Below are 21,395 nucleotides of genomic sequence, written 5' to 3'. Positions count from 1 at the left end.
AGTCACAAAAAAGTAACATTATGTTACCAGGTTATGTTACCAATTATAGCCCTTCCCACAGGGAACACGTCTTTCATACTATAGAATTTACTACAAGTTATTTATTTCTGAGCTGATTGTTTTCTAAATTGCACACAAAAATAGTGGGGGTTTTTTTCCGTTATTTCCAACACTTCCACTTTTTTTCTTACGTCAAACTAAACTGAAATTAATTACAAAAAACATTTTTGTAGGAGGATGGGATGGACTATATGGTAGGTGTCAATCAGCTTTACAGAAAGTAGAGATCACTGAAGTATAACTGCTCAGTAATAGAGCACTTGGTTCATTCAACAATTAAATAATGCGTAATCTGTTTTTTGTTTTGTTTTTTTGTTTTATTGACTTCTCTTCCTCCATATAATATTTTGTAATGTTCAGACCACTACACACACAAACGCTCCTTTTACTGAAACGACGACCTAATTTAACCAACTAATTTAACCAACGTTACTTGAGTTTTTGTTTTATTTCCTTGATAATAAATATTATATTTTAACAAAATTATTTGTAATTAAAGCAATCTGGTCATGGTCGGTTGCATTTACTGTTAGTAATATTAAAAAAAAAGACCTATTGTTTCAAAACCATTACTGAATTCCACTACAAACATCATATAACATTTTGTAACACATACCCTAACACAACGTCCCCATGTAGAGTGTTATTAGGATTTCTGCCGGTGTGTACATGGAATAAAATTATGTACCCTAAACTCTTAGAAATTAATGGAGACATTTTCATAATTTTTTTAAAGATTATAGTCTGCTGTCTAAAATTAGTCAAAGTAGATGTAATGAAGGTTTTCAATTTCAAAACATTTCATACCCATAACCACCTAGTAGGGGCATTTATGATTTGTTTTGTTTTTATTATCTACCGTCAAATTATTTTCTGGCAGAAAGTCTGTTTATGTAATTATTGTTTAATGGCTCCAAATAAAAGACTATAGCAGAGTTTCTACAGTTCTATTTACCTTGTTTATCTCCATGGAGGGCAGTGAGCATGCCTCAGCCTTGACCGATTCCACGCGGTTCTCTGGGACAAACAGTTCCTTCACAGTGTTTATTGCACTCTGGGGCACGATATCCTGCAAACACAAGACATAGACAATACTTCTACAAACAAACTGTAGACAAGACAATAACAAGATTCACACACACAATGTGTTGACAGTTCCTCTACAGAATTAGAGGTGTTATGAGGAATGGTATCTGCTAAACAAGAAAGGAAAAAGGGTAATACCATAATTGCTTCTGGTAACAATATTCAGCAGGGTGCATCACCTTCATCTTAGTATATGTGTATTACAAAACTGGTGTTTTAAAGACATAGTTTTGTTCACCCCAAAATAATTAATAATTCCATTTTTATAAATATGGTGAGAAAAACATTAACATCAAGGATTGTCTACTATATTTTTTAAATTATTATTTTCCTATAAAAATCCTATGCCAAACTTCAAAGTATTATACATAGGCCTAATCCCATTCATACAATGGATCATACCAAAATTCCAAACTACTGGGTAAGATAAAAGAGAATCATCCCCTCTCTATAATGGACTATGCCAAATTTATGAAAATAAACAGTTTATTTGCTATAGTTAGTCTTACGTGCTCTATGAGCGCATGCACAACTTCCTGTACACACTCGTCAACAGTCAGCTGGCCAGCCTTCAGCGTCACATCTGGGTTGTCTGGTGACTCGTACGAGGAGTCCACACCAGTGAATCCTGCAACACAAAGAACATTAATTTGCTTAAATCCTTGCTACAAAGAGTACTTTAAAAATGTAATAATATAAATAGTGTGAGACACAACTATTCTGTATGAATGCATGTAGCAAGGATACCTATTTGAAAACTAAAATGATGTTTAAAAAGCTAAAAACTGCACCAGAGTAAAAGTAAGGTAATTTTTCAGGATTCTTAAATCCAAAATTATATAAAAAGCTTAAAAATTACATACATCCCTCATATGTATTATCTCCATTTAAAAAACACTTATGTTGAATAAATCATTCGAAAGGAAAATTTATTAAAGGGAGATAATTCCTCCAATATTATGTAAATAGAACACTACAAAACACCAGGCATGACATGAAATTATCAAAATTATGATCTGACCTCACCATATTATATTCCCATTTAACTAATGCAAAATACAAACACAACTATAGTTTTAATAAACTTGTGTGTTATTAACAGTTATCGTCAACTGCATTCATACAACATACAGACTATGGTCAAAGGTCATCCAAGAATGGTATTCTATGTAAGGAAAATGCATGTGATCGATGATAAAATAATGTCCTCAAGATTTCAACTTCAAATTTGTGACATTGTATTAGACAAAATATTAAAAGTTTGTTTTGTTTAATGACACCACTAAAGAAAATTGATTTAGCAGTCAACTACTGGATGTGAAACATTTGATAATCCTGACTTGTAGTCTTTAGAGGTAACCTACTAAAACAATTTCATTAGCAGGAAGGTATGTCTAATGTGGACCTTCATACATATACAGACAGGACACAAAATACCACAGCCTTTGATATGCCAGTCGTGGCGTATTGGTTGGGACAGGAAAAACCCAATCAGAGGAGTTTTGATCCTAAGACGCAAGTATTTCAGGGGAGTGGGTCCACCGAGGAGGTTCGATCCTAAGTCGCAGTATTTCAGGGGAGTGGGTCCACCGAGGAGGTTCGATCCTAAGACGCAAGTATTTCAGGGGAGTGGGTCCACCGAGGAGGTTCGATCCTAAGTCGCAGTATTTCAGGGGAGTGGGTCCACCGAGGAGGTTCGATCCTAAGACGCAAGTATTTCAGGGGAGTGGGTCCACCGAGGAGGTTCGATCCTAAGTCGCAGTATTTCAGGGGAGTGGGTCCACCGAGGAGGTTCGATCCTAAGTCGCAGTATTTCAGGGGAGTGGGTCCACCGAGGAGGTTCGATCCTAAGTCGCAGTATTTCAGGGGAGTGGGTCCACCGAGGAGGTTCGATCCTAAGTCGCAGTATTTCAGGGGAGTGGGTCCACCGAGGAGGTTCGATCCTAAGTCGCAGTATTTCAGGTGAGTGGGTCCACCGAGGAGGTTCGATCCTAAGTCGCAGTATTTCAGGTGAGTGGGTCCACCGAGGAGGTTCGATCCTAAGTCGCAGTATTTCAGGTGAGTGGGTCCACCGAGGAGGTTCGATCCTAAGTCGCAGTATTTCAGGTGAGTGGGTCCACCGAGGAGGTTCGATCCTAAGTCGCAGTATTTCAGGTGAGTGGGTCCACCGAGGAGGTTCGATCCTAAGTCGCAGTATTTCAGGTGAGTGGGTCCACCGAGGAGGTTCGATCCTAAGTCGCAGTATTTCAGGGGAGTGGGTCCACCGAGGAGGTTCGATCCTAAGTCGCAGTATTTCAGGGGAGTGGGTCCACCGAGGAGGTTCGATCCTAAGTCGCAGTATTTCAGGGGAGTGGGTCCACCGAGGAGGTTCGATCCTAAGTCGCAGTATTTCAGGGGAGTGGGTCCACCGAGGAGGTTCGATCCTAAGTCGCAGTATTTCAGGGGAGTGGGTCCACCGAGGAGGTTCGATCCTAAGTCGCAGTATTTCAGGGGAGTGGGTCCACCGAGGAGGTTCGATCCTAAGTCGCAGTATTTAAGGTGAGTGGGTCCACCGAGGAGGTTCGATCCTAAGTCGCAGTATTTCAGGGGAGTGGGTCCACCGAGGAGGTTCGATCCTAAGTCGCAGTATTTCAGGGGAGTGGGTCCACCGAGGAGGTTCGATCCTAAGTCGCAGTATTTCAGGGGAGTGGGTCCACCGAGGAGGTTCGATCCTAAGTCGCAGTATTTCAGGGGAGTGGGTCCACCGAGGAGGTTCGATCCTAAGTCGCAGTATTTAAGGTGAGTGGGTCCACCGAGGAGGTTCGATCCTAAGTCGCAGTATTTCAGGTGAGTGGGTCCACCGAGGAGGTTCGATCCTAAGTCGCAGTATTTCAGGTGAGTGGGTCCACCGAGGAGGTTCGATCCTAAGTCGCAGTATTTCAGGTGAGTGGGTCCACCGAGGAGGTTCGATCCTAAGTCGCAGTATTTCAGGTGAGTGGGTCCACCGAGGAGGTTCGATCCTAAGTCGCAGTATTTCAGGGGAGTGGGTCCACCGAGGAGGTTCGATCCTAAGTCGCAGTATTTCAGGTGAACGCTAGACTGAGTTATAGTCTGTCCCACAGAGAACAGCTTTTTTCATACTATGGAATTTACTACAAGTTATTTATTTCTCAGCCAATTGATTTGTAAATTGCACACAGAAATAGTATTTTTTTATATTTCCCAAACACTTTTACTTTTCTTCTAAGTCAAACTGAAATTATTTACAAAATTAGTTTTTTTATAGAATGATGGGACAAACTTTAAATCCTGACCCAAGACAAACTAATATACTACAAAACCCAATAACAGCCAACCGAGGTTGATGAAACATACAGTGAAATCCCTCTAAACTGGATAATTCTTAACACCAGACTTTTTACCTGGTTTTGTTCTGTACTGATATTTAAAAAGAGACTGTAACAAATGTCCAGTTTTGAGGGAATTCCGATTTACACAGAGTCTTAATGGACATTCTCATTATGTGATTAGTCATGCCGATTTGTCACATGCGATTTGAATTGTACTGTGAGGAAACCTAAATCGGAACAACTTTTTGTAAACGACAAATCGGATGTAACAAATCGATCAACAAATCGCATAATGAGAACATCGCTTTACCTTTGATCTGTCCAGCACGTGCCTTCTTGTAGAGACCCTTGGCGTCTCGTTGTTCACAGATCTCTATTGAGGTATTAACGTAGCATTCGATGAACTTCAGTCCAGCTTGTTCATGGAGATGTCTTGCCTCACTTCGGTCCTGTCAAAATAATATCATTCCACTGATCAAAATGTTAAAGTTAAACAACACCACTAGAGCACATTGATTAATTAATCATATCTTACATATGTCAAAATTGGCTGAAACAAAATTTGTTACAGGGTCAGCCCTGTCTGTAGAAAATTTGTTTTGTTTAATGACACCAATAGAGCACATTGAAATAATATAATATGGTGATTGTGTTATTTATTAGCATCAAATTCTTATTTAATTATTCCCTTAGCACATGGTATACATGTGTAACTATAAGCAAGCACCCAGCTAAGAACATTTAGTCCAGATTCCACAGTCAACAAGGGATCATTTTCTCTTTTTATGCAAATTTAACTTGACCTCAAACCCATGGCATTTTCCTCTGATCCGAACATTCCAACAGCCAATGAAAAGAAAATACTTTTGAAGGTATTTTCATAAGACCCCTATCCTTCTTATGCCTCAGACACAACACCTAATATGCCTACACCAAAATCCATCCCTAAATTAACATCAGGCCAAATAAAAAAAATATGCGTTGTTCTGGTTACCCGACCGATCGTAATTTTTTCCGCCATTTTCGCCAACCATAAAAGTTTTTTCCCCATCTACTGATCTTGAAAATGCAGCATTTGTTTAAAATGTTACTTTATTGCTCTTTGCCAAAACCAGTTTGACAGATTTTAGGAAAAAAAAAAAAAAATTATAACCTACCTACATTGTACCTACACTATTTTGTTTTCACATGTAAACAGAAACACCCATTTTTTTTTATTTGGCCTGATAGCTACATGTAATACACAAATAGCAAACAAACAATTACGCAAAACCCCTATCCTTCTTATGTCTTAGTCATAGCATCTAATATGCCTACACCGAAGTCTATCCCAGAATTAATATGATGGCTACACGTACATTCTGCAGAAAGCAAACTAATCCTCAAAACCCAACCTTTGAATATGGACTGATAAAGCTGGTAATGCAGACAATTCCCCCATCAGCAAACAGCTTAGCCACCTCGGAGATACGTCGGATGTTCTCCTCGCGGTCCTCGGGCGCGAAGCCCAGATTCTTGTTGAGTCCCGTACGGATGTTGTCCCCATCCAGACTGTAGGCCGGGATGCCCTGGCTCACCAGGTACTCCTCCAGTGCAAACGAGATGGTCGTCTTCCCAGCCCCGGAGAGTCCCGTCAGCCATATCGTGCAGCCACGGAAACCACCACGCGACCCGAGTGTCTTCGCTCGCTTGTCGCGGGATACGTGTCCTGACTGGAAAACAACATTGGTGGCTTTTTGCACAGCCTGTAATAGAGAGAAATGAAGAAATGAATGGAATGAATGAATGAATGAATGAATGAATAAATGAATATTTAACAATACCTGGTCCTTGGCATCAACATAAAGAAATATATTTGCATAAAATAAGATGTACAAAAAAAAAAAATCTATATTTTGTGTTACAGCACCAATCAGTGTTTGAAATAAGCACTTGTCCGTTTGTCCGGACAAATGACAATATGCTGGGACAAGCAAAATATTCCTCAATGGTTGTCCAGTACAAGTAAAAATTTATAATACTGTTTCATTTTGAGCAATCAAAAACATTGTAATTGTACTTGAATAAAACAAACAACTTATTTGGACAAGTGAAAATAATGGTGGACAAGTAGATTTCTAGATGTACTAGTCTGGTGGACTAGTGAAAAATTCTGCTTATTTCTATCACTGCCCTTAATACAGCCTATTGATTTATTAATCATCGGATTTGGTAATTTTGATGTGTAATCTTCAGAGGAAATTTGCCAAATAAATTCATTATTATTTTATATGCACTTTCCCAGACAGGACAACACATACTACAGCCTCTGATATACCAGTTTCTGGGGACTCGTCTGGATGTGAGAGACAAATAAATTCATTATTATTTTATATGCACTTTCCCAGACAGGACAACACATACTACAGCCTCTGATATACCAGTTTCTGGGGACTCGTCTGGATGTGAGAGACAAAAAAATCGAATTGGAGAATGGTCCCACCAAAGGGGTTCAATCCTTCTATTGAAGAAAGGAAGGAAATGTTTTATTTAACGACGCACTCAACACATTGTATTTACAGTTATATGGCGTCAGACATATGGTTAAGGACCACACAGATATTGAGGGAGGAAACCCACTGTTGCCATTCATTGGCTATTCTTTTCGATTAGCGGCAAGGGATCTTTTATATGCACCATCCCACAAGGCAGGGTAGCACATACCACAGCCTTTGATGTACCAGTCGTTGTGCACTGGCTTGAGCGAGAAATAGCCCAATTGACGAGGATCGATTCCAAACCAACCGTGCATCAAGTGAGTCCTGTACCACTGGGCTACGTCTCACCCCCCTGTTATTGAAGACAAAACTCTCTACCAACTGAGCTAGATCCCCGAGACAATACTTCAAACTGTTAGGTACAACTAATGGTAAGTCAGTTCACGTGATTTCTACCCAGGTAACCAATTGTTCAGATATCTGAATTGTACTAATGCAGGGTATAATAAAATAAAGTTTGTTTTGTTTAATGACACCACTAGAGCACATTGATTATTAATCATCAGCTATTGGATGTCAAATATTTGATAATTTTGACATACCCGGTAATAGTCTTAAAGGAAACCAGCTACATTTTTCCATTAGTAGCAAGGGATTTTTTATATGCATCATCCCACAGACAGGATAACACATACCATGGCCTTTGATATACCAGTCGTGGTGCACTGGCTGGAATGAGAAATCAGGGTATAATGATCATTCAAAATCTTAGAAAACCAAAGTCAGTTCATGTGACTTCTACCCAGGTAACTGACTGTTCAATTATGTGAATTGTACTAATAATTTACATTTTGATGACAGTATTTTCAGCTGATACTCAAGTTTAAGCTAAATGAAAAAAAAGATATAAAAAATATTGAAGAGTTATAAAAAAACAAAATATTTTCTTTGATACATGGAAAAGTGACTTTCAGAATGAGTAATGGTTTACCATGTAACTGATGGGTGGATCCCATGAATTTAAATTTGCAAAATGACGGTTCTGGTGAATTATTATGCCCCTTATAGATCACACCCATGGATGCTATATAGTTTTAGCTAAAACGATGTTCTTAAATGGTGTAATTATACATTAAAATCTCATCTATCACATTGTACTGTAGTGTACATGTATGTGAAGTCACACAATTGCATTATTATAGCAATTTGTGACCCACACCCATGTAGGATGTGAAACCCACATATCTGTGAGATTCCACTGTCTAGAAACAATAGGTCAAATACAAGCAGTGACAATTTCCTGCAAAATTAGTTGATATTTAGCAAACAAAGACTCCTTTTAAGTTGATCACACACAGAAACATGTAGCCATGTGAAAACTCTTCATCTCATGTCAGTAACACAGAGGCCAAGAGTTATGCGACATTTTAACTTACTTCCCCCATCTTTCTCTCTTTCCCTCTCTCCTACATTTTCCCCCTTTCTGTCTCCAACTCTGTCTCTCTCTCTCAAACACTCACACTCACTCACTCACTCTCACTCTCTCTCTCTCTCTCTCCCCTCTCTCTCTCTATCTCCCCTCTCTCTCTCTCCCCTCTCTCTCTCTCCCCCTCTCTCTCTCTCTCCCTCCCTCCCTCCCTCTCTCTCTCTCTCTCTCTCTCTCTCTCTCAAACACACACATAAATTCATAAACACTGGATTTTTTAGGCTGTAGGCATGTTCAGATCAAATACTTGTAATAAAGTCAATATATATTACTCCTGATGGTCTTAAAATCACTATGCCACTTTCTGTTGGTCTTGTGAAAATAAAATAACTGAGAAAATACTGGCAACCAATACTCTAATATTTACATTAAAAACCCTGGAACATCACATACATGTCATCTTATCACATCATTTCCCAAAGGCATGTTCAACACATCACTACGCCAACAAAACTTTCTTATCATATACTATTTGTTCAGGACTACCTTGTCGCATTCACCAGTATGTTTAGACCAGATACCAGGGAGACAAACATTACAGTCATACACTGTTTTGTGAAAGATGACTGTTTACTCACCTGAACCTCAGAATCAATTCTGAACCATTGAGGTGAACTCTACTGAATGCCGGTACCATAGTCAATCTTTAAAAAGATATAAATGGGTCAATAATAACAAGACCATTAGCCAGTGTGAATATTTCTGATCTTGATACACATGAAAGTCCATATAAGTACCAGCGGCCCATAACTAGTATACCAGCCTCGGTGGTGTTGTGGTTAAGCCATCAGACATAAGACTGGTAGGGACAGGTTTGACAGCCCGGTACCAACTCAGTGGGTAGGTGTAAGACCACTACACCCTCTTCTCTCTCCTGGACAGACAGCCCAGAGGTGTGCCCAGGACAGCGTGCTTGAACTTCAATTGGAAATGATATAACCATGAAAATAAGTTGAAATGAATGAATAACTTGTATACCAGCCTTGGTTGTGTAGCAGTTTACATATCTTATATTCAATGGCTTAAAGACTGATAATGGCTCAAACCCAAATTGAGTTTTAATTAATGGCTCAATGCTGCTATGTAAACTGACTTCTCTCTACTTAACAAAAATCCAGTAACTTCTGTCCTGGACAGATTAACACAGATAGTTGAGGTGTGTGCCCAGGACAATGTACTTGAACATTAATTCTATATAGAAGCAGAAAACTAACTTTAAAATAAAAAGGTACATACCTCATAAACTAAGGTCAGTGGTTTTAACATCCTTACGTTCAAAACATGTTCAGGATTCATACTAGATGTTTTAGATTACTAACATGACAGATTTAAATGGCTAAAATAGTAAAAAGCAATATACTGTGCTTATATAGCCTTGTGGGCTAAGGAGCTGCATGTGTTATGATATACATTTGTACTTTCTGTTGGGTACTAAGAAACATTTTAAATTACAATGCACATCGTTCACATGTGTGAATTAGGCAGTCACAGCTGTTGTGTCTTGAGCACTAATGTACAATTAACACCATAGTGAATGCATTAAATGTATGTTACATGTTCACGTAGGCACTTGCTCGTCTGTTATTCAAATTTACTAATGAATGAATGGTTAAACACAATAGTCACAGGAATGAATTAAACGTACATATGTCACATGTAGAGGTATTGCAACATGTGTTTGTTTTCATCCTGCAATACTTTTATACATTTTGTGTGCTTATGTTCATATTAAAGTTCAAACATGCTGTCCTGGACAAACATCTTCTGCTTTCTGGGATGTCTGACCAGAACATAGGGTTACCGGTTATTGAGAGAGAAGTCTGTGTAGAGATCTTACACCTACTCATTGAGTTGTGCAAAATCCACTGGTTTTTTTCAACAGAATACCAATTATTACATGAAATGTTTTTGCCAAATCAAGATAAAATTTGCCAATGAAATTTGCAATTGGCGAATTTGGAGAGTGGCAGAGCTAGCCCCGACTCGTACCTACCAGCCTTAAATTATGATGGCTTAACCACAACACAATCAAGGCCGGCGTCTGCAATATTGTTTCTACTGACCAATTATAGTGACCGTTTAAAAGCAGCTTATCGTTTATAACATAACTCAATGTCTGTTGGTCTTGTTTGTTTGGACTAGAAAAGTAGACTGTCAATTGCATATATTCCAAACGTCATTAATTTCAAACAAAATAAAAGTTGTGTGTGGTAGTAAATACTACAAGTGGATGTAATGAATATAACATATTAATAAAACGAAGTCATGGATTTTGAATTTCATACTTAAAAACCTTACTTGTTCAGCACGAGCATATTGAAAATTAAGAATAAAGATGACACCCCCACTCTTTCTTCTTGACATAAATCAAAGGAAAGGAATGTTTGTTTTTTTTAAAAGTTTTTTTAATGACACCACTAGAGCACATTGATTTATCAATCATCAGCTATTGGATGTCAAACATTTGGTACTGTTAACACTGACATACGACTGGCTGATCCTAGGTGATGACCAGATCACCAATGCCATACGTCCAATAAAAAACAATGCAATGGAAATCGATTACACTGTGATGTATAGTTAACCTGACAATCATGTGTCTGTGATGCACAAGTCAACTACAACTACAAGTGAAACGGCTGTAAATAACATTTAGTTGAAAAGATGTTAAAATTTGCTTAAAACCTGGTTTTTGAGGATATGTAAGACATAGAATAATACATTTGTGTCCGTTAGATACCATTTATCTCACAACTCGTTTAAAAATGTATCAAACTTGCTTTTGCTCGTTAGATACATTTTAAAACCTCTCGTGAGATAAATGGTATCTAACGGCCACTCATGTATTATTCTCTATTTGTCACCCAAATAGGGAACATTTTGTTTTCAAAATTAGCGACATTTCAAAACTGATTACACCAACTGCTGTTTAATGTTTTAAAATTGTATAGTGATCTCTGAAACTTGTGTTGTGAATTGTCACACGATACTAACATAATGTTACCTGACAAATGCTATGATCATTACACAAGTTTTATATTATCCTTCTGCACTGTTTGAGTTACACTTTTGAATCTGTTCCTATATTAACAATATCTGACCTGTCTAAAAAAAACTTCCTTGAAGGTGGTAAATATACATGTATATATTCAATAGGTGTGTAATATCAGTTACAGTTTACAGACTTTTTTCTAATAATTCTATATACAGTAGGGTTATTGTTCTTTTGACCACCTGTTATATATATACATATATATACTTTGCAAAAGACATGACATAAGTTGGGATCAAGGCATATAAATTATGCAAACTATTGCACTTCATCAGAGCACCCTACCACAGAGCTATATCCTGCCCTGGCCACAGTTAAAATGAATACCAGATTCTAGCCACAGAAAACTCTGCTGGTGCTACGGAGATGAAAAGTAAATAAAATATCGCATCTAAAGCACATGGTGTACACTACAAGTAACACCTATATATCTAAAACTTACCCCTTTCATGGCATGCTTAATATCTCCCATGTTGTACACAGCCAAAACTGATTTTGAAGACTTGTTGCTGTTTAAAGTTTTTTTGTGATAGATATTCTGAGATTCTTCAACAGTAGTAGTTAACTGAGAGAGTGTGATTAAAATCTGATGATGTGGCTGGCTCCTGCAGTTTCCTAGCGACCCTAGCCTGGTGTCCCCACTGCTGCCCAATGAAGCACGGCCAATAATAACTTGGTAGTTTATGCACACAGCCACAGGCTGAGAATGTATGAAGAATTTGTGAAGAATGGAGTTTAAGAAGTTATGATGTTACTAGTGCATGTTAAGGAAAAGAAAGGAATGTACAAGTATCAGTTCATAGACTGTCAAGTATCATAAAAAGCTAAATATATGTTAATTTGTCTAGCTCTAACCCCTCAAAACGAGAAAAAATCCTACTACTCAGGCCTGTACCCATGGGTGGGGAGTAGGGGTGGGGCTGGGGGTCACACAAGATTAACTTTTTGCATGCAACAATGTTTATGCTTAAAAAGGCCCCTTTTTCAAGAGCTATGCACCCCTCACCTTAAAACATAAAAAATAAATAAAATAAAAGTAAAAATATTATAGTTTTACAATCCACAATATGGGCCTGCTACTGCCACATAACAATAAAGTGTAGTCATACTCATGGCCAACTGGTGTCATGTACTCCACTTGAGACCCCACCCAAAGTTTACAAAGCGTACAATTATTTCCAATGTACATAGACAGTGCACAAAGCAACAATAAAGTCAGCTTGTAATTCATGTAGGTGGCTTGTCATGTATTCAGCCTATTTCACTATTTCACAGATGTGGCTTGTCATGTATTCAGCCTATTTCACGATTTCACAGATGTGGCTTGTCATGTATTCAACCTATTTCACTATTTCACAGATGTGGCTTGTCATGTATTCAACCTATTTCACTATTTCACAGATGTGACTTGTCATGTATTCAACCTTTTTCACTATTTCACAGATGTGGCTTGTCATGTATTCAACCTATTTCACAGATGTGGCTTGTCATGTATTCAACCTGTTTCACTATTTCTCAGATGTGGCTTGTCATGTATTCAGCCTGTTTCACTATTTCACAGATGTGGCTTGTCATGTATTCAGTCTATTTCACTATTTCACAGATGTGGCTTGTCATGTATTCAACCTATTTCACTATTTCACAGATGTGACTTGTCATGTATTCAACCTTTTTCACTATTTCACAGATGTGGCTTGTCATGTATTCAACCTATTTCACAGATGTGGCTTGTCATGTATTCAACCTGTTTCACTATTTCTCAGATGTGGCTTGTCATGTATTCAGCCTGTTTCACTATTTCACAGATGTGGCTTGTCATGTATTCAGTCTATTTCACTATTTCACAGATGTGGCTTGTCATGTATTCAACCTATTTCACAGATGTGGCTGTATCATGTGTGGATGTTTTCACCAAAGTAATACGTAAAAAAATATATATATAAATTTAAAACTGGAAATTGTTCATGGTCCGTTAACAAAAGTTAACCTCTCAAAACCGGATACCTGTTAAAACAGGACACTTTACTAAAACTGGACATTTTTCATGGTCCGTTTTTTAAAATCAGTACAAAATTTAACCTCTGTAAACTGGATACCTCTTAAAACTGGACATTTCACTCGGTCCCACGAGTGTCCGGTTTACAAGGGTTTCACTGTACATGTAGTAGGAAATAAAATGAAGTTTGACCTAGTACAAACACTAGGATGATTAAAAACTCATTTAATACACAGCCACTGGTAATATATGCAGAAAAATATATTTAATTACATGTACATGTACAGTCGTTAAAAAGTTTCTGTTAGTTGCCAACATCTTAACAGGGTATCTGATGTCTAACACATGGTCATTGAGAGAGACTAAGACAGAGACCAAGACAGGGCTACATCCCACTAAAGTTTTTTTTGAGCACATTCATTTGTTAATCATTGGCTACTAGATGTCAAACATTTGGTAATTCTGACATACAGTATTATAGAGAGGAAACCCGCTACATTGTTTTCATTAGTAGTAAGGCATCTTTTATGTGCAATATCCCAGACATTATAGCACATATCACAGCCTTTGGAATACCAGTCATGGTGCACTGGCTGGAACGAAAAATAACCCCAATGGGCCCACAGACGGGGATCGATCCTAGACCGACCGTGCATTAAGCGGGTACTTTACCACTGGGCTATGTCCTGCCCCTTACGTTCCACTAACGCCTAATTCAATGCCTGCTGACAACTGAGGGTCCTTGTAGTTGAGCACAGTATAATTCCCATTACAATGGTCTGGTATAAGGGCAAGCTGTTGTAGTGTAAGCCTGTCATGGGCACAGGTGTTGATCCATGCTGGCTCATCAGTCCAGACCAGAAAAGGGTTTGTGGTGAATGGAGGCACTATTGAATTTTGAATGTCCCGTAGGATTAATATAAAGGTTGATCCGAGACCATCCACGCATCAGGCGTGCGCTTTACCACTGGGCAACATACATGCATATACACAATAGTTTTTATGAGCTAATTTGGCACATAATTTGGAACAGTTCATCGAAAAGAAATGGAGCTATTTGAGTAATTTTGACTTAGTTTGCCAAATAGTTGCTCATACTGGAACCTGACCTATTGGGGGCCATCGTGGTTGGTCTCCTGAGGTTTGCCCCCTAACTTAGCCCTTCGGAGGACTGGGAACCATATGTTCAACTGGGATAATTGTATACCTGCTAGTTTTCTTTTCTGTTGTGTCATTTACTGCATACTTTCTTTGTTTTGTTTAACAACACCACTAGAGCACATTGATTTATTAATCGGCGGCCATTTTTGACAGTCATAGAGAGGAAACCCACTACATTTTTTCATTAGTAGCAAAGGATCTTTTATATGCAGACAAGATAGCACATACCACAGCCTTTGATGTACCAGTTGTGGTGCACTTGCAAGAATGAGAAATAGTCCAATGGGCTCACCGACAGGGATTGATCCTAGACCGTCCATGCATCAGGCATGCGCTTTACCACTGGGCTACATACATTATAATGCAAATCTAGGACTAGGTCTGGCTGATAAAAAAAAATTCCAAAATTTTATCTGAAAAATGCAAAACCTATAGCCATTTTGAAACAAAATATCAGTTATTACAAAAACTGTTTTTGCCAAATTAAAATAAAATTTGCCAATTGTTCCTAAAATTAGCAATTTGTGAATATGACGAGTGGCAGAGCTAGTAGCTATCCCAGCTACAAATCAAAACTCTCTTATTGATGTTGTATATCCATGTATGTACAATCAAAACTCTCTTATTGATGTTGTATATCCATGTATGTACAATCAAAACTCTCTTATTGATGTTGTATATCCATGTATGTACAATCAAAACTCTCTTATTGATGTTGTATATCCATGTATGTACAATCAAAACTCTCTTATTGATGTTGTATATCCATGTATGTACAATCTAAACTCTCTTATTGATGTTGTATATCCATGTATGTACAATCAAAACTCTCTTATTGATGTTGTATATCCATGTATGTACAATCAAAACTCTCTTATTGATGTTGTATATCCATGTATGTACAATCAAAACTCTCTTATTGATGTTGTATATCCATGTATGTACAATCTAAACTCTCTTATTGATGTTGTATATCCATGTATGTACAATCTAAACTCTCTTATTGATGTTGTATATCCATGTATGTACAATCAAAACTCTCTTATTGATGTTGTATATCCATGTATGTACAATCTAAACTCTCTTATTGATGTTGTATATCCATGTATGTACAATCAAAACTCTCTTATTGATGTTGTATATCCATGTATGTACAATCTAAACTCTCTTATTGATGTTGTATATATTGTACAAACTAAACTCTCTTATGTTGTATATCCATGTATGTACAATCTAAACTCTCTTATTGATGTTGTATATCCATGTATGTACAATCTAAACTCTCTTATTGATGTTGTATATCCATGTATGTACAATCTAAACTCTCTTATTGATGTTGTATATCCATGTATGTACAATCTAAACTCTCTTATTGATGTTGTATATCCATGTATGTACAATCAAAACTCTCTTATTGATGTTGTATATCCATGTATGTACAATCTAAACTCTCTTATTGATGTTGTATATCCATGTATGTACAATCTAAACTCTCTTATTGATGTTGTATATCCATGTATGTACAATCTAAACTCTCTTATTGATGTTGTATATCCATGTATGTACAATCAAAACTCTCTTATTGATGTTGTATATCCATGTATGTACAATCAAAACTCTCTTATTGATGTTGTATATCCATGTATGTACAATCTAAACTCTCTTATTGATGTTGTATATCCATGTATGTACAATCTAAACTCTCTTATTGATGTTGTATATCCATGTATGTACAATCAAAACTCTCTTATTGATGTTGTATATCCATGTATGTACAATCAAAACTCTCTTATTGATGTTGTATATCCATGTATGTACAATCTAAACTCTCTTATTGATGTTGTATATCCATGTATGTACAATCTAAACTCTCTTATTGATGTTGTATATCCATGTATGTACAATCAAAACTCTCTTATTGATGTTGTATATCCATGTATGTACAATCAAAACTCTCTTATTGATGTTGTATATCCATGTATGTACAATCAAAACTCTCTTATTGATGTTGTATATCCATGTATGTACAATCAAAACTCTCTTATTGATGTTGTATATCCATGTATGTACAATCAAATCTAAATGCAGTAATTAAGTGCTCAGAGCCTATGTAATTGATGTCACAGCTGTTTCCATGTACTTAATTTTATCCATTGCCTAAAAGTGTGAATTTCCATCATCATATACACATGTATATATATTTATTCTCCCACCACTTACCATCTGTTACATTACAGGTAATTCTGATGGTGAAATGGTAGTTCTTAAGTCATCTTTTTCAAAATAAATTAAACCATTTTACAAGCACATTTTGCACTTGGAAGTTAGTAATTTTTTGGAAAATTATTTATATCGATGTTTAAATATAATTGAAGAAATGAAATTATTATACTGACGAAAACACCACACATGAGGTTAAGTGACAGCATATCGGGTGTATTCTCGGAATTTTGTCATCGTGGTAAATCCTGGTTGCCTGTGACAGCATACATCGATTGTCAGATTTATCACAAATAGTAACCAATGGAAAAAATGGTTATATGCCAGTTGTATTAGAATAAGGAAGGAAATGTTTTATTTAACGACGCACTCAACCCATTTTATTTACGGTTATATGGTGTCAGACATATGGTTAAGGACCACACAGATATTGAGAGAGAAAACCCGCTGTCGCCACTTAATGGGCTACTCTTTTCGATTAATATCAAGGGATCTTTTATATGCACCATCCCACAGACAGGGTAGTACATACCATGGCCTTTGATATGCCAGTTGTGGTTCACTGGCTTTGTATTAGAATAATTAATTTAATATTTAAAAAAGAAAATCTTCTGTGGAAGCACGAACGCAAACCTCTTGAAGTAGTTAGCAGGGCAGTGACTAAACCAAGATGCTTGATAAGGGGGCAGGTGTAGACTACACATTCTCCACAGAGCAGTATGAAAACACTGTGTAGCAGTATAAAGAAGAAAAGTTGAAATTTGGACATGTTAAAAAAAGATAAGACACATTTCTTACTACATGCATTATGGTGTCACAAATTTCGGCTATCATTACTTCAAAAAATGTATTTAGGATTCAAATTTATGATCAGAAGTTATCAGTATTAACCATTATTTATAAATTTATGACTCTATTAATCTTTTTTACTACTGAATTGCACTGCAATAAAACAATTTGCAACTTGTTTGTAATTTATTGTAGAATGTGTGTCATTTTGGTTAATGATGTATAACATCTAACAGGTACATTGTACATGTCCACATGAAATAAATTTAAATGTGAAATGGCACTTTAGGCCAGCCTCAGTGGAGCCATCAGACTTAAGGCTGGTAGGTACCGAGTTCGAATCCTGGTACTGACTCACACCCAGAGCGAATTTAACGACTCAATGAGTAGGTGTAAGGAAAGAAGGAAATGTTTTATTTAACGGCTCAGTGAGTAGGTGTAAGGAAATGTTTTATTTAACGACTCAGTGAGTAGGTGTAAGGAAAGAAGGAAATGTTTTATTTAACGACTCAGTGAGTAGGTGTAAGGAAAGAAGGAAATGTTTTATTTAATGACTCAGTGAGTAGGTGTAAGGAAAGAAGGAAATGTTTTATTTAACGACTCAGTGAGTAGGTGTACGGAAAGAAGGAAATGTTTTATTTAACGGCTCAGTGAGTAGGTGTAAGGAAATGTTTTATTTAACGACTCAGTGAGTAGGTGTAAGGAAAGAAGGAAATGTTTTATTTAACGACTCAGTGAGTAGGTGTAAGGAAAGAAGGAAATGTTTTATTTAACGACTCAGTGAGTAGGTGTACGGAAAGAAGGAAATGTTTTATTTAATGACTCAGTGAGTAGGTGTAAGGAAATGTTTTATTTAACGACTCAGTGAGTAGGTGTAAGGAAAGAAGGAAATGTTTTATTTAACGACTCAGTGAGTAGGTGTAAGGAAAGAAGGAAATGTTTTATTTAATGACTCAGTGAGTAGGTGTAAGGAAAGAAGGAAATGTTTTATTTAATGACTCAGTGAGTAGGTGTAAGGAAATGTTTTATTTAACGACTCAGTGAGTAGGTGTACGGAAAGAAGGAAATGTTTTATTTAATGACTCAGTGAGTAGGTGTAAGGAAATGTTTTATTTAACGACTCAGTGAGTAGGTGTAAGGAAAGAAGGAAATGTTTTATTTAACGACTCAGTGAGTAGGTGTAAGGAAAGAAGGAAATGTTTTATTTAATGACTCAGTGAGTAGGTGTAAGGAAAGAAGGAAATGTTTTATTTAACGACTCAGTGAGTAGGTGTACGGAAAGAAGGAAATGTTTTATTTAACGGCTCAGTGAGTAGGTGTAAGGAAATGTTTTATTTAACGACTCAGTGAGTAGGTGTAAGGAAAGAAGGAAATGTTTTATTTAACGACTCAGTGAGTAGGTGTAAGGAAAGAAGGAAATGTTTTATTTAACGACTCAGTGAGTAGGTGTAAGGAAAGAAGGAAATGTTTTATTTAATGACTCAGTGAGTAGGTGTAAGGAAATGTTTTATTTAACGACTCAGTGAGTAGGTGTAAGGAAAGAAGGAAATGTTTTATTTAACGACTCAGTGAGTAGGTGTAAGGAAAGAAGGAAATGTTTTATTTAACGACTCAGTGAGTAGGTGTAAGGAAAGAAGGAAATGTTTTATTTAACGACTCAGTGAGTAGGTGTACGGAAAGAAGGAAATGTTTTATTTAACGGCTCAGTGAGTAGGTGTAAGGAAATGTTTTATTTAACGACTCAGTGAGTAGGTGTAAGGAAAGAAGGAAATGTTTTATTTAACGACTCAGTGAGTAGGTGTAAGGAAAGAAGGAAATGTTTTATTTAATGACTCAGTGAGTAGGTGTAAGGAAATGTTTTATTTAACGACTCAGTGAGTAGGTGTAAGGAAAGAAGGAAATGTTTTATTTAACGACTCAGTGAGTAGGTGTAAGGAAAGAAGGAAATGTTTTATTTAATGACTCAGTGAGTAGGTGTAAGGAAAGAAGGAAATGTTTTATTTAACGACTCAGTGAGTAGGTGTACGGAAAGAAGGAAATGTTTTATTTAACGGCTCAGTGAGTAGGTGTAAGGAAATGTTTTATTTAACGACTCAGTGAGTAGGTGTAAGGAAAGAAGGAAATGTTTTATTTAATGACTCAGTGAGTAGGTGTAAGGAAATGTTTTATTTAATGACTCAGTGAGTAGGTGTAAGGAAAGAAGGAAATGTTTTATTTAACGACTCAGTGAGTAGGTGTAAGGAAAGAAGGAAATGTTTTATTTAACGACTCAGTGAGTAGGTATAAGGAAAGAAGGAAATGTTTTATTTAATGATGCACTCTACATATAGGTGTAAGGCCACTGAACTGACTTTTTATCACTAGCCATTAACTCACTGTCCTGGACAGACAGCCCAGATAGTCGAGGTGTGCCCAGGACAGTGTGCTTGAACCTAAATTGGATATAAGTGTGAAAATAAGACTAAACAAACATCGGTACTTTACTGTGAGGTGAGAAGAGAAGGAATTTGTCTAGAAATTTCTTAGGGTGTTCTGATTTCTACATAAGCACCATATATTGTGTGTTACCAGGCCTCACGTGAGGTCAAAATCATAGAGCGAAGTCACTTCTCTCTGACACTTTTGAGAGAGCGAAGTTTTTAACAGGAGCAGAGTTGTTTGATTTAAATCACTGCAAAAAAATAAAAAATATCATGCATTTCAAATTTTTTTATTTTTTTTTATTATGTTTCATTTGATTTTTATGATTATTGCATTTATTTTTATTGATTATTTTGTAAACATGATTTATCAATTAACTTGCAGTACAAAAAATGAAGTGTTATTTAAAATCAATTGTTACTTACGCTAGATAATTATTTTTACATATATTTATAATTGAATTGCAATTAGATTTCAACACCATGTAGTCTAAAAAGTCATCCTGATCAGTGACAATTCCCCCAAATGGTTGGGATTCCTGGGAGATCAACACAATAGGTGTCAAGTGAAGCCACTCTGCTTCAATGTGGTAAATTGGACGAATTTGGGGATGCTCTAGAGTCAGATCTAACAGATGTGACTTGAAGTCAGTGTCAGTCACTGAGAACACATTGGTTTTTTTCAATAAAAGTATTAAAATACTATTTTGTTGCCTCATTTCTAGATGTTCGAGGTATTTCCTTTCAGAATGCAGTGAAACTTCCAAATCGTGTATTTAATAGGGAGCAAGTATTCAATTCAGAAGCTCTAAATTAAAGTAAAAATCAAAAAAATCAAATAAATCTGATTTAATTTTAAAAATCTGATTTAAATTTAAAAAGACTGATTTTTTGGATTTAAAAATAAATAAATTATGATTTGTTTCAACCCTGAACAGGAGGGAGACTTGCCTTTTAATCTTTAAAAAAACCCCAAAACAACCCAACACAAAAAGAGTTATATTAACCCATACAATCAAACCTGTATTAAACAGCATACAAGTGCAACTTTTACAATCTGTAAACAAATTTCTTTTCTTTTTTACAGTCAGTACTGCTAAATGATGAAAGTGCTCTAGAGTTTTCTAAACATCACATTTCCACATGTCGCCTGCTTATAAAATAATAAAATGTTAACTGAAAACACTAATTTAACCGTTTGGAATTCATTATCTCACAAGTTTGTGGTTTCTTTTCATTTAATTACTACTCTATGCAGAGTATTGTTTTAATGGATTACTCTACCAATGTCAAGCTTCGATTACCCGGAGCCAATTAAA

General features: G+C 36.6%; 1 protein-coding gene across 4 annotated transcripts in view; it reads right to left on the bottom strand.

The window, feature by feature from the left end:
- LOC121380177 (bifunctional 3'-phosphoadenosine 5'-phosphosulfate synthase-like) overlaps positions 1-21,395 on the bottom strand; it is a 56,110-nt gene that overhangs the window by 10,096 nt on the left and 24,619 nt on the right. For 3 of the 4 annotated variants that reach the window (XM_041508982.1, XM_041508980.1, XM_041508981.1), the window contains exons 2-5: positions 5,870-6,220; positions 4,786-4,924; positions 1,656-1,774; positions 1,016-1,129 (exon numbers count right to left, since the gene is read on the bottom strand). In XM_041508982.1, coding sequence (XP_041364916.1) covers positions 1,016-1,129; positions 1,656-1,774; positions 4,786-4,924; positions 5,870-6,220 — 723 coding nt within the window. Of the gene's footprint in view, positions 1-1,015; positions 1,130-1,655; positions 1,775-4,785; positions 4,925-5,869; positions 6,221-11,932; positions 12,137-21,395 lie in introns of those variants that run through there. The other variant, XM_041508983.1, reaches the window with a different exon arrangement.

The sequence above is a fragment of the Gigantopelta aegis genome, chromosome 8, assembly GCF_016097555.1.
Source record: "Gigantopelta aegis isolate Gae_Host chromosome 8, Gae_host_genome, whole genome shotgun sequence".
Classification (NCBI taxonomy): Eukaryota; Metazoa; Mollusca; class Gastropoda; order Neomphalida; family Peltospiridae; genus Gigantopelta; species Gigantopelta aegis.
The sequence above is the reverse complement of the archived record's forward strand: the minus strand, read 5'-3'. Positions and strand labels throughout refer to the sequence as shown.